Here is a 13,128-nt window from a genome sequence, read left to right as displayed (position 1 = left end):
AGTTCTTCAACTCGGTCGTGGCTTCCACAATGGCAAGTGGCTCCCAGTAAGCTCCTTCTTCCCTTAGCATCATTACTGCAGGATCTACATCTATATAATATGTAGCTTCTTCTTCGATCTCCATGTCTATAGGCTTGTCGATCACAAAGGCATCCAGACGCTCTATGCTATCCATCCATTCATGAAACAGGTTGCGCTTGCCTTTGTTGCCCAAGTTAGTGGGTTGAGGGAGATGTTCTGGCTTGCCTTCTTCTTCCCTCTCATTACTTCATTCAGCATTCTCAAGTGTCATGATTCTGAGACTATGGACCATTAGCTTATGGTCTAGTGTGGTCAACCTGGCATCTATGTCATCCTCCCCTTCAGTAGTGGGTGAACTTGGTTTTGAATCATAATACGACCCCAATTCTGGCACTTCTCTTCCATGCTTGTCATACCTTGGGCCAGACCTTGAGTTAACATGAGTGATATCACTCCAATTTGAAAGGTGCCCATAGAGATATTCTTTGTGGTACATTCAATTGGCTTGTGCATTCTCTTCTCTTGCATTCTCTAACACATTCATCAATCTATATTGGTCACTATTAGGATCGCTCCACCTGTTAGCTTCGGCTTTGTCTTCAATGTCTTGATCATAATAGTCTACATCACTATCATATTCTTCATAGAATAGATCTACATCTTCATCTTCTCTATCACTAGGGGGTTCACCTTAATCATCACTACTGTATGGGCTATCATAACTTTTGTTGTTGCTATCTAAACGTGGCAAAACGGGTGGGTTGGGTCAGGTTCTGGTCGGGATAATCGGGTTTGCGGGTCAAACGAGTCGTGGGTCAAAATGGGTCATTTTTAAACGGGTCAATCAGATTGCGGGTCGGGTCTGGTCGGGTTGACCGTATTTTTCAAAAAAGTTTTTTTTTTTCAATTACAAAAACAAATCAATGACAACCTGTTTAGAGAGAATGAATAAAATTAATTAAGCAAATGAATTGCACTTAATGCCACTTGTTAATATCCTTCCAATTCTAACAGTTTTGAGCGTGGCAAAAATTAATTATAGTCATAAATTCATGATGGAAAAAAGTCTTCAATGTTAATAGTTAACTGTCAAAATGTTTATAATTACAAGTTTACATCTTAAAAAAGAGATAGATCTTAAAACAAACAAAACAAGTAAGCTAGCAAAGTAGCAAGTTATTGGTCTTCTTAAGTGCACATGTTCCTGTTGCATTTAAAATCATAGTAAAGTTAGATTATTTAGAAAGATAAACTAAACAAAGAAATATTTAAAAATAAACATAACATATTAAGTAAAGAAGAATAAGTAGACCACCTTAACCATTAAGCCATGATTTTGACTGTCTACACTCCAACCTCAATCTTACATGTCTCTTGGATTTTATATAGAATTATATCTGTGGGGAACTAGTATTCCGAGTAAGGCAATTACGTCATGTGTTATAACACGGCCAAAAAGAGCAGTCGCTGTACCGAGGAGTCTCTGTCCTCGGATTCTATGATCACGTCATCAATACATCATCAAAGGAAGCCTTACAGTACAGAAATGGCTTTGGGAAGGGGACTAGTGCTGATGTGATTGAGGAATTGGTGGCTGCCACCCCATTTAATGCATTCCACCAAACCTCTTGGCCACATTTATGTGGAGAAGACCTTTGAACAATGCTGCCTTGGTTGTCGTATCTCATAGGATTTCAAGGAAGGTGTCTGATGAGACTAGAACTTGAGTGGTGGCCTGCGTGATCAAAAAATGGAAGGCCAAGATCATCTAAAAGGGTCTATATAGGATAGAAGGTCCCTCAAAGAGAGGGGATCAGAGAGATAGCAGAGAAACATAGCACAGAGAACTGAAATTGTATAAAAACCCCATAGTGATATATCCAAGAACAAACCTCCTCAGACTTAGCTAAGGAGAATTATCCTTCTCAATATCGTGATTGCCTTCTATTTTTCCTTGTCTCTTTGTTATTCTTGGACCATGGTAAGCGCTATCTCACCCATAAAGGCCTAGTCTTGGAGCCTATTCTCTAACAAATTCATTGTGTTGAGCTATTTGGGCCTGGGTTCTTTAGTCGTTTGGGGCTCAAGAGTCAAATTCAGTCCTTACAATTGGCGCCGTCTGTAGGAATATTTGAGCTTTAGGACGTTCAGTGTTTATCTATGGTAGGCTCAGGGCTAGGGCCAAATCGGAGGAGTCTGTTGGCTCTCAGCGTCAGGACCACTTATAGGGAGGTTAGTGTGCATACTGCACATACTAGTAGGAGCCAATCTCAAGGAGGGAGCTACATCTCCCTAAGGAAATTACCAAAAGCATGCAGTGGGAAATAGACCGCCTCCGCAGGAGGGTGCGAAGTGAGAGGCGAAAAAGGACTCCCTCACACTCCGACTACTCTTCTGAAGACGACCAAGATGGCAGCTACAGGCCTAAATCAAGGACTCCCCTTAGTGAGTCTTTTTCAAAGGAGGAGGAGCGCGTAGGCTCAAAAACAAGGGCTCGTCCCGCGAAGGCCTGGGGAATGACGCCATGAGCAGAACATTAAACCAAATCTCCATTTCACACTTCACTCGTTTACCATGTACAACAGTAGGGCAGACCCCGTGGAGCATGTAAGCCACTTCAACCAGAGAATGGTTGTACATTCTAAAAACGAGGCCCTAATATGCAGGGTGTTCCCTTCCAGTTTGGGGCCTATGGCGATGAGGTGGTTTAGCAACTTAAAGGAACGCTCCATCGGCTCTTTAAGGGAGCTCACTCAGGCATTTAGGGCTCGTTTTATCACTTGCAGTAGGGTTCCTCAGCCTCTGGACTCACTGTTGTCCATGGCGATGCGCGAAGGGGAGACCTTGAAAATGTGGGCAATTTTTGTTGGATCATTGAGGTCAGTGTCTTGGGGTTTGAAATGTCTCCCCCGTTTGAGGGTGTTTGGTTGTTTTCTTGGGCTTTTCTTGGGGTTTGAAGTGTCTCCCCCCCCCCCAATATGTGGATGTTTGATTGTTTATTTGGAGTTTGAAGTGTCCCCTCCATTTGTGGATGTTTGGTTGTTTATTTGGGATTTGAAGTGTCTCCCCCCATTTGCAAATTTTTGGTTGTTTTCTTGGAGTTTGAAGTGTCTCCCCCCATTTGTGGGTGTTTGGCAATCCTCGGGTTCTGATTCTTCATTCCATATGTCATATCCTGCAGCGATGGTAGATGCCTTATCCATTAAGTCATCAGAAGCATGCAGATAAGTCACAAATCAAGTCGGATGGATCCTCCTTATTCTCCTCTTCAATCATTAAGCATCCTTGGTCCTTTCCTAAAGTTGTGATTGGGCAAGGGATTGTTAGTGATGGTAAGCCTTGTAGGTGGCGCAATCACTTTGTTGTCTATTAAGCCTTGAATTACATGACGAAGGGAGAAATAATGGTTAGTGTCATGACAAGGGACTTGATGGTAAGCACATCTTTTATTTACATCAAACCTTGAGGGCAAGGGGTTTGGAATTGGTCTTGGGTCTTAGGGCTTCAGTAACCCTTTTGCTTTCATCTTGTCAAACACTTGGCTTATGGGCATGTGCAACTCATGAAATTCTCTTTTAGGCCTAGGCCTTTGTGGTACTTGCACAGGTGCAATGAGTGCAATCAATTGGTAAGGATCATTTTATGAATATTAGAAATTTCTGCATCCTTGGAATTAGATCCTATATTTTTTCTAAACCTTGGTGGGTCATAAATTTTTATGGTTCCATTATTTAAAGCATCCTTAATTTGGGTTCCAGCAACAATTAGAGCTTTAAAATTGGGAAAGTATTGTGCAAACAAATATTTATGATACACATGTAACTAATTCTTTACAGCCATGGCTAATTGTTCTTCCTCACTAGGCCTACTCATCATCTGTGCGGCCTTAGCTCTCCACTTGGTGATGAAAGTAGAGAAGGACTCATTTGGCTCTTGCTTGGTAGTCTCGAGGTCTCTTCTTGTGATGTCAACTTTCGTATTGTACTTGTATTTCTTGTGAAACTCTAGGCATATGTCCTCCCAACTTCTTGCTCTTGCATCATCTAGATTAAGGAACCACCTAAGAGCGACTCTGGTCAGTGTGTTTTGGAACATTTGAGCAAGTACTTCCTTGGTCGCGCCTAAGGGCTGTATAGCCCTCATGTACATCTTCATATGGGACTTTGGGCAATCGGTCCCATCAAACTTGTTAAGTGTTGGCATCTTGAACTTGGATGGTTAACATTACATTTAGTCTAGTGTACACCATTATCTAGAATCATGTGTAGCCACATTTCATCTCCCTTATAATGTTTAAACTTGTAGTACCATGGAACAAAACACCCTCCTTTGGAATCGCGAGGCATATACACCAAGACGAGGTGTTTGTCCACACTACTTTCAACGGGTAAGTTCAATCTTGTAGTATTATGAAGTAAACACCCTCATTTGGGATCGCGAGGTATATACGCCAAGACGAGGTACTTACCCACACTACTATGAACCGATAATGGAGGTCGTGAGATCCAACCCTTGTATCTCTCTCCCACTAGATATTTTAAATTAAAGGTTTTTATTTTGTAAACATGTGCAAACTACACACAGCCTTGCACTTATACATTTGAAAATACTTTGAAAAAATTCGAACCAAACTTCAGAGACGTTTTCACGGGAAGAGTTTAGTCGCGAGCTTCTCGCGAAAATGGGTTAAGGCAAAATAGTGAAAATACAAAATTCAGACAGAAACATTCGTGATTGTCTCACCACTGTTTCGCGAGTGAAGCTTACCTGCGAAAAGTTTTGTGCTTTAGAGGCATTTTTCGCGAGTAACTTCATAAAAAGGTAACCAGCAAAAAACTCGTGTTTTCAGTTTTTAAAGAGCAGATGTAGACAGTTTTCAATAGTTTTTCATGAACAAACAACTACCATATAAACATAATAGATAGAATTTGATATCAAAACTGAATTCCATTGATGTTATAGCCTTACAGTTGAATTCAACAAACTTGAATTCAAATTTAAACAACATCATAACATCAATATCAGTTTTTATCAAACCATAGTTTCAACAACTATGCAGAAAATTAAATACATATATAATCTTCTAATATCATGAAACTATTATCTCTAATTCCAAAACTTACAAAACATGTTATACAGATTCGAAATTGAAGACCGCGCTCTAATACCAATTGTTAGTTAAATACATGTTTGTATCGCATACAAAACATACGCAGCAGAAAATTAACGGATCTACTTCATTCACAATTGTTAACATGTGCTATGCAAATTTTAGAATTCAAGAACAAGAGAGCGTACTTTAGTGCGATGAAATTCAAAACAAAATATCAGAAGTACTCGGGAACACTTTTAATCTTCACTCCAACTCCACTTTACGCCCAAGAAGTGTGGTCTCTCAATCAGTTTTTCAAAAGGAGAATAAGATAGTGTCTCACACTCACAGACACACCATTTCATGTTCTTACCAAAATTCTGTATGTTTCTCTCTTTATAATTGATTATCTAATTGGGCTAGCCTTTTGGGCCTTTCCAATTGGGCTTTAGTATGTGGCTTGAAGTGGGACCAAAAGAGACCAATAAGATACTAAATCCAATAGGCCTTGGGCTTTTCTGTCAACTCTTGATAAGTTTAAAGTTACCATTAACTATATTTAATACCACTATATAAATATAGTTGCACTCTAGGCCTTATTTATAAATTATATCCCAATACTTTATTATACATGCAATCCCTTCATAAAATATTCGTAGTAATACAAAGTCATGAATGTAGACTGACACTTTGTAAATTACAACATCTTAATCCTCAAATATCTGGTTTAATCCTCTATGTTATTCATCATATATTTATGAAATCCAATTTCATAAATATATACTTTAGTAACTCCTTATTAAAGTAGTTAGGCCTAACACTCTAAATAACTAAACCCATTAAACTTATCTCAATGGAATATTTTGTATCTCCATTAAGAGATTATGAATTCTATCTTGAGAATATATGATCCATCAACACTAAATGTAGTTGCCCAACATATTGAGGTTTTGATTATGTCTTTAGATCTCATTTCTGATATATCAAAGTAATCTACATTTCATGATCAGGTCCATTATCCTCTCAGGATTAAAGGTGAGTTTGGTTCAGCTCTTTAAAACTGAGATTTTTCAAAAAGTGGGGTTTTCAAAAAGTGCAATATGAAAAAATATTTTTTGAAAAAGCTGAGTGTTTGGTAAAAACTGTTAAAAAGTGTTTTTTGAAAAAGTTAAGTATTTGGCTAGAACTTATAAAATTGGTGGTTTGAGTGGTAAATTACTAAAAATGACAATGTAAATATAAAGGAATTTGTTTCATACTTAAATCAACTACTTCATCATACTTAAATCAATTTTTCTCTTTCTAAAAAAATTATTTTTTTCTCACCAATATTAGCTAATAATAACCTACCACTTAAGATTTATTGTGAAAATATTGTGATAATTGATACTGATTTTAATTTGAACGTACTATTACAATTATTTTTTTCTCTTTCTAAAAAACTTATTTTTTTAATCTTTCTAACAAAATTATTTTTTTCTCACCAATATTAACTAATAATAACCTACCACTTAAAATTTATTGTGAAAGTATTGTGAAAATATTATGATAAAAATTGATACTGATTTTAATTTGAACGTACTATTAAAATTATTTTTTTCTCACCAATATTAGCTAATAATAACCTAACATTTTAGATTTATTGTGAAAGTATTGTGAAAATATTGTGATAAAAATTGATACTGATTTTAATTTTAACGTACTATTAAAATAGTTTTTTCTCTTTCTAAAAAAACTATTTTTTTCTCACCAATATTAGCTAATAATAACCTACCACTTAAAATTTATTGTGAAAATATTGTGATAAATGTCCTTTTTTTCCCCTCTTTTTTTTATCCTCCACACACGGCATTTTTTTTTTTTTCATTTTTTCCCCTCCATACACATACCCTTACTCTTTTTTTTTCCCCTTCTTTCCTCCTTTTTCTTTCTTTCCTCCTTTTTCTCCCTGCCATTCCTCCAAACTCCAGAACGTTCCAGAGCTCTCCTTCTTCCTCTTCTTTTTATTTTTATTTTTATTATTATTATTTTTTATCCTTTCTCCCTTTTCTTTTAGCACTTCGTCTGTAACACCCATGCACTTCTTCCCTACCATTCATTATCTCTATCCCCCCCTTCTTTTATTTTGCTTTTCTCCCTCATTCAAGAACATTCTTGGGAGCTCTCATTCTCTCTTTTTTTCTCCAGCACTCGTCTCTTTTTTTTTTTACTTGATTCCAGAACATTCACTAGCTTTCTCTGCAATAAGAAAATTTTCATTTTCTCCCTTATTCAAGAACATTCCAAGGAGCTTTCATTTTCGTGCCGTCTCTCATCTTCGTCCCCAACGTAGTCCAGATGGGTCAAATGGCTTCTATCTTCTGTCTTTTTTTTTTAACTATTATTATTGTTATGATTTGATCAATTATAAAATTGTGTTTTTGAGTTTGTATTCTAATAATCTGATTATATACTTGAGTTTAGAGATGTTTGAGAGAAAGATTGTTGTGATTGTAGCTGTTGTGTTTGTTATGTAGCAGAGCAGCACGGAGAGAGGACCTTGTAGCAGCACTATGGGCAATTTGGTAACTTAACACTACCTCCAACAGTAATATTGAAAAAACGCGCATTAGCTTTATCAAAAGGCTCTGAAGAGCTACTTTTTGCTAAAGTCCTCTTCCTTCACAATTTCAAAACGCAGCTTTTAGCTAAAGCTGCTTTTAAAATCTAACCAAACGCTTATATAATTTTTTGGGTTTCAAAAAGCGCTCTTTGCCTTCTAAAAGTGCAAACAAATGGGCACTAAGAGTTCATATAAATAGAAGTCGTGATTTTAATTATTCATTTGACAATTGTTAGGAGAATAATAAATCTCGCAGTGGTCCAGTTCAATATGTCTTGACTCTTAAAACATATTAACATACCAACTAGAAGTCTCCACTTCCATGATCAAGACAAATCATCTTAGTTGATATGTTATAATCTTCGTAGATGAAATGCTCAATTTCATCATCGACTATGAACTAGAATTATGAGTTTATAAAGAACTTGTGATTTATATCTTCTGTGACTTTTCACATAAATCACATACTATGCATCTCACTGACGATATGATAATGTACAATATTCATGTTACCATTATTTTAGATTATAATAAAACAACTTTATTAATTACAACATTAAGTCATACATAGCATCATACAATAGGATTTAAGGGCACACATCCTAACACCAGTGACTTTGGGCTATGAGTTGGTGAGTTCACCACTAGGTACCCGAATATAATAAAGACTGATGATTCATGGTTACTACCACCACAAAATTGTTGAAAAAGGGTGCATACATTGTTGTTTGAATGTCATACACTATAACAATTAGGGAAAGATTTTAACAAACAATACTCACAAAAAAATATCATACAACATCTCATCAAACATAAATAAGCAAACAACTATATCATGCAAGACCACGCAAAATAATGGTACATATTTGGTCACTTAAATCTAATATGAAGCTTAGCCCTCGACGTCCCCAGTGGAGTCGCCACAGTGAGAGACCAGGGTAATCTGGCTCTTAAAAAAGAGAGATTTTTGGAGTGCTTTTCAGGGAACCTTTCTTTTTGGGTAAGTGGTATGGAGTTGCCACTTATTTTTTTATGTACAAAAAATAAGAAAAACTAAGTACAAAATTTTCATGACTGAATGTTCCATTCATTGATTGAATAAATAAAAATACAAGTTCGAAAATTTGAACTTTACATGGCTTTGGGTACTAGTTACAATCTACCAAATATACATGGCTTTTGGTCCTAGTTACAATCTACCCAAAACAAAAATAAAGATAAAGCTAAGTCTACTTAACCAAAAATCTAAATCCAGAGGCTAGGTTACGGAATGGGAAGGTGTTAGGCACCCATCAGCCCAAATAGAGTCTGGTCTTTTAAACTCTTGTGACTAATGTACCATTTTATACATGACATGAATGATATGTTGAACATGTGAAATAAACTAATTACATAAAACCATTTATGAATGTATCCTCTTTTGTTTAAAAATTCAGATCTGTTTTTAAATTTAAAGAAATTGATTTTGGCATAAAAAATCAGATCTATTTTTTGTTTGTGGAAAAGATTTTTAAAGAGAAAATTTAGAATTGTTTTTGCTTAATAAAAACAAAATATTTTGATTGTTTTTAAAAAATTCAGATCTACTTTTATATTTTAAAAAAAAAAGATTTTTTATGTGAAGAAGATCTTATTCACAAAATAATTTCATGCTTCATGAGTCTAACAAAACAAATAACAATATATGGCATCTTTCTTTATTTCAAAAATTAGCATGCATTAAAAAGTCAGATCTAGTATCTAATAAAAGATACAAAGTCTGTTTTTGTTTTAAGGGAAAAGAAATTCAAATCTACATCTAAGGAAGATGTAGATCCATTTTTTTTTGAAGAAAAATTCAGATCTACATCCAAGAAAGATGAAAATCTGTTTTGTTTTGAAGAAAAAAAGTTAATTGCATGCAAACCTTTAACACAAAGAAACGGATTAGAGTAACAATAAAGAAAAGCAAGATCACATTTTCACAATCTACATTAACAAATCAGAATAGGAATGTTTACAAAAAATAAGAGAGCATGCATTATCATGATTAGAGAAATATAAGAACAAAAGGGTTAGAGTACAACATCTTGCATGAGCACACTTTGTTCTTGAAGGGATGTTTTAGGGTTCAAAGAAATTTGTTCAATTCTCTTTGAAACCTAAAAACCCTAATTTAGGCAGCAACACTCAAAGAAGGGATCAGGAAATATGAAGGATTTGGGAGCCAAAAACGTATGTCTCTTAAAGCGTAGCAAAAAAGTGTTGAATTATGAGGTTCAGTTTCTATTTATAAAGGTCAGAAATCCCTAAAAAATTAGTATGGACGATTAGGGTTTGAATCCGGACGCATCATTTTTACGAAAAGGTCGAAAATGGTGTGTATTATCGTCACTCAAAGGCCGTTGGGCCAAAGCCCATCCAAGTGCACTTTGGCACTTTCAAAGTGCCGTTTGACACTCCAAAAGTGCCAAATTGGCCCTTGGAGTCCGAACGTGCTTTCAGGTTCGGGTGCCAATTGGGCTCTCTTTCTAGGGTTTTTTGACCGATCATTGTACCTAGCCCCGCTTTCATCCCCTGTCTATGATTTTTTTTAATCTCTTTTTAGGATAATTCAGACTTTTTAAGAAAAATTATCTTGACCCATTATCTTGAGGATAAATCCCTTAAAATAGATCTTGATAAAGTTCAAATTATCCACAATTTTATTGTTATCCAATCATCCCTTTTATTCTTATGCATGCATCTCTATTTTAAACACTAATTATCAACCAATCACAAAATTATTTAATTCATTTTAATTGCTTGACCAATTAGAATTAATTTAAATTAATCGTGTGGTCGACTCCTCCTAGACACAATGCATATGGACCATGCAAACTTGATCATGCGATATCCTTCGATCCGACGGTCCAATTTGGAAACCAGAAACATCGTTGTGACCGTTAGAATCTCAAGATCATTTTCATGATGTGTAATGAATGACATGATGCATGTAATGCAAGAACAAATTGATGCATGTAATGCAAGAATAGAATGATGCATGTGATGTAATAACAAATTGATGCATGTAATGCAAGAATGATTTTTTTTGTACATGGATGGTCACTCCAGTCATTCTCCTTGATTAAATCATGGGTGCAAAATCGAGTGTCTACACTGGGCAATCTACGGATGCTGCTGCTCAAGTGGTTAACACTGTATTCTGGGAGCCAGTGCATCAAATCCTAAAAAAATTAAGAATGAACCATATTTTTAATGGCCAAATAAGATGGGAAGGGATCTCACAAGGCGCAACCAAAGTCTTCATTGCTAATACCACTAGGAGCGAGGGCATACTACAGAGGACTACAGAACTTTGTGGAATAACCTAGAGCAGCTGGTTCGAGGTGGTAAGTTAAAGCAATTTTTATATCACCCCAATGGGCAAGGAGGCCAGGCAAGGTCAGGATCTCAGAGAGATGCTTCTTCAAAACCACCTCTGGGCACAATCAACGTTATTCTTGCCGCTCAGGGAAGGACTGGCTCTCACCCCTTTAGGGTACTGTTCATAGCTCAGCCATTCACAGAGGACTCGTCCCTTGAGCCAAAGAGAATTAGAATGGAGGTCCGACCAGCATTGAGTTTTTCTAATGAGGATAAGATTGGAACCATGCAGCCACACAACGATGCCCTGGTGGTCACTCTTAGAATAAGGGGCTATGACGTGAAGAGGGTGTTGGTGGACCAGGGTAGTGGAGCATAAATCATGTACCTTAATTTGTACAGGGGGCTAAAGTTGAAACTTGAGGATTTGACATGTTATGATTTACCTTTGGTAGGTTTTGATGAAAAAGTTGTCGTCCTCATGGGTCAGATTAGACTACCGGTCCAGGCAGGTTCAGAGGTGGTCGAGGTGGACTTCATTGTGGAGAGACCCTGGCTTCATGCCATGGGGGTTGCTTCCTTCACTCTGCATCTTAAGGTGAAATACCCATCAGGGGACATGGTAGAGGAAGTGGTTGGAAGCCAATCTATGGCTAGGCAGTACTTGGTGGCTGCAATTGGGCATTAGACTGGGATGGAGTCCTCAGCCTCTACTGGAGAGGACTTATAGCAACCAAAAATGTCGGTGTTATCTATGGATGTGGCAACGGAAGGGGCAAAGTGCAAGAAGTTAGAAATTTTTTTATAGATGATGATACGGAAAGGTTTTTCTAGGTCGGGGCTTAGCTACCTCCTCGAGAGAAGGAGGAGCTGATAGTATTTCTTAGGAAGAATATTGACGTGTTTGCATGAAGTGCTTATAAGGCCCCTGGGGTGGATCCAAATTTCATTTGCCATCATTTAAATGTCAATCCAGCCATCATCCCTAAAAAGCAACCACCTCGGCGCTAATCTAAAGAGCATTCTGAGGCTTTTAAGGAGGAGGTGATCAAGCTCAAGCAGGCTGGGGTTAATAAGGAGGTGTTCTACCGTGAGTGGTTGACTAGCACGGTGGTGGTGAAGAAGAAAAAAGGAAAATGACGAGTATGTGTAGATTTCATGGATTTGAACAAAGCTTGCCCTAAGAACCCCTTTCCCATGCCTCGGATAGATCAGTTGGTGGATGCTACTGTAGGCCATCCTCAGATGAGTTTTTTAGATGCCTTCCAAGGGTACCATCAGATACCCTTAGCTTTGGATGATCAAGAGAAAACAGCTTTTGTTACTCCTACTGGAAATTACCATTACAAGGTGATGCCTTTTGATTTAAAGAACACAGGATCCACCTATCAGAAGATGATGATCAGGATGTTTGAGCCACAACTAGGAAAAAAATATTGAGATTTATATAGATGATATAGTGGTGAAAAGTAAGTTAGAATCCGACCACGTTGGTGACCTTGGAAATATCTTTGGAATATTAAGGAAACACAAGCTCTGGCTTAACGTTTCTAAGTGCTCTTTTGGGGTTTGTTTAGGAAAGTTCTTGGAATACATGGTCACTCATCGCAGAATTGAAGTCAATCCTGACTAGATTAATGCGATTAATAGTCTGCAGCCTCCTCGGAACCCCAAAGAAGTCCAGAGATTAACGGGATTGACTGCCACCTTGAACCGATTTATCTCTCGATCAGCAGACAGGTGCAGACGTTTCTTCCAATTGTTGAATAAGTGGAAAGGGTTTGAATAGACCGAGGAATGTGTCCTGGCCTTTTAGCAGTTGAAGGAATACCTTTCTCAGCCACTCATCATGTCTAAGCTCGATGAGGATGGGATCCTGTTTGCTTACATTGCTCTTGCCTCCCATGCTGTTAGCTTGGTACTAATACGGGTTGATGATAGGGTGTAGAGGCCAGTCTATTATGTGAGTAAGTCTTTACATGAAGCAAAAGTTCGGTACCTACCATTGGAAAAGGCCATATTGACAATGGTGCATGCTACGCGTAAACTCCCTCATTACTTCCAAGCC

The 13,128-nt window shown here is 37.2% G+C and overlaps 1 protein-coding gene across 1 annotated transcript; it reads left to right on the top strand.

Moving 5' to 3' along the window:
* Positions 1-10,828: 10,828 nt before the first annotated feature.
* LOC142629007 (uncharacterized) lies at positions 10,829-11,748 on the top strand. The gene is made up of 3 exons (XM_075803012.1): positions 10,829-10,909; positions 11,020-11,425; positions 11,516-11,748. The coding sequence occupies exons 1-3, from the start codon at positions 10,829-10,831 to the stop codon at positions 11,746-11,748; spliced, it is 720 nt and encodes a 239-aa protein (XP_075659127.1).
* Positions 11,749-13,128: the final 1,380 nt, after the last annotated feature.

Source organism: Castanea sativa, chromosome 3 (assembly GCF_040712315.1).
Source record: "Castanea sativa cultivar Marrone di Chiusa Pesio chromosome 3, ASM4071231v1".
NCBI classification, from domain to species: Eukaryota; Viridiplantae; Streptophyta; class Magnoliopsida; order Fagales; family Fagaceae; genus Castanea; species Castanea sativa.
This window is presented reverse-complemented; position numbering and strand designations above follow the sequence as displayed.

Coding starts and splice junctions, on each gene's coding strand:
- LOC142629007 (XM_075803012.1), top strand. CDS start 10,829: ATGGGTGCAAAATCGAGTGTCTACACTGGGCAATCTACGGATGCTGCT. Junction 10,910..11,019: donor ACACTGTATTCTGGGAGCCA/GTGCATCAAATC, acceptor TAATACCACTAG/GAGCGAGGGCATACTACAGA. Junction 11,426..11,515: donor GAGGGTGTTGGTGGACCAGG/GTAGTGGAGCAT, acceptor TACCTTTGGTAG/GTTTTGATGAAAAAGTTGTC.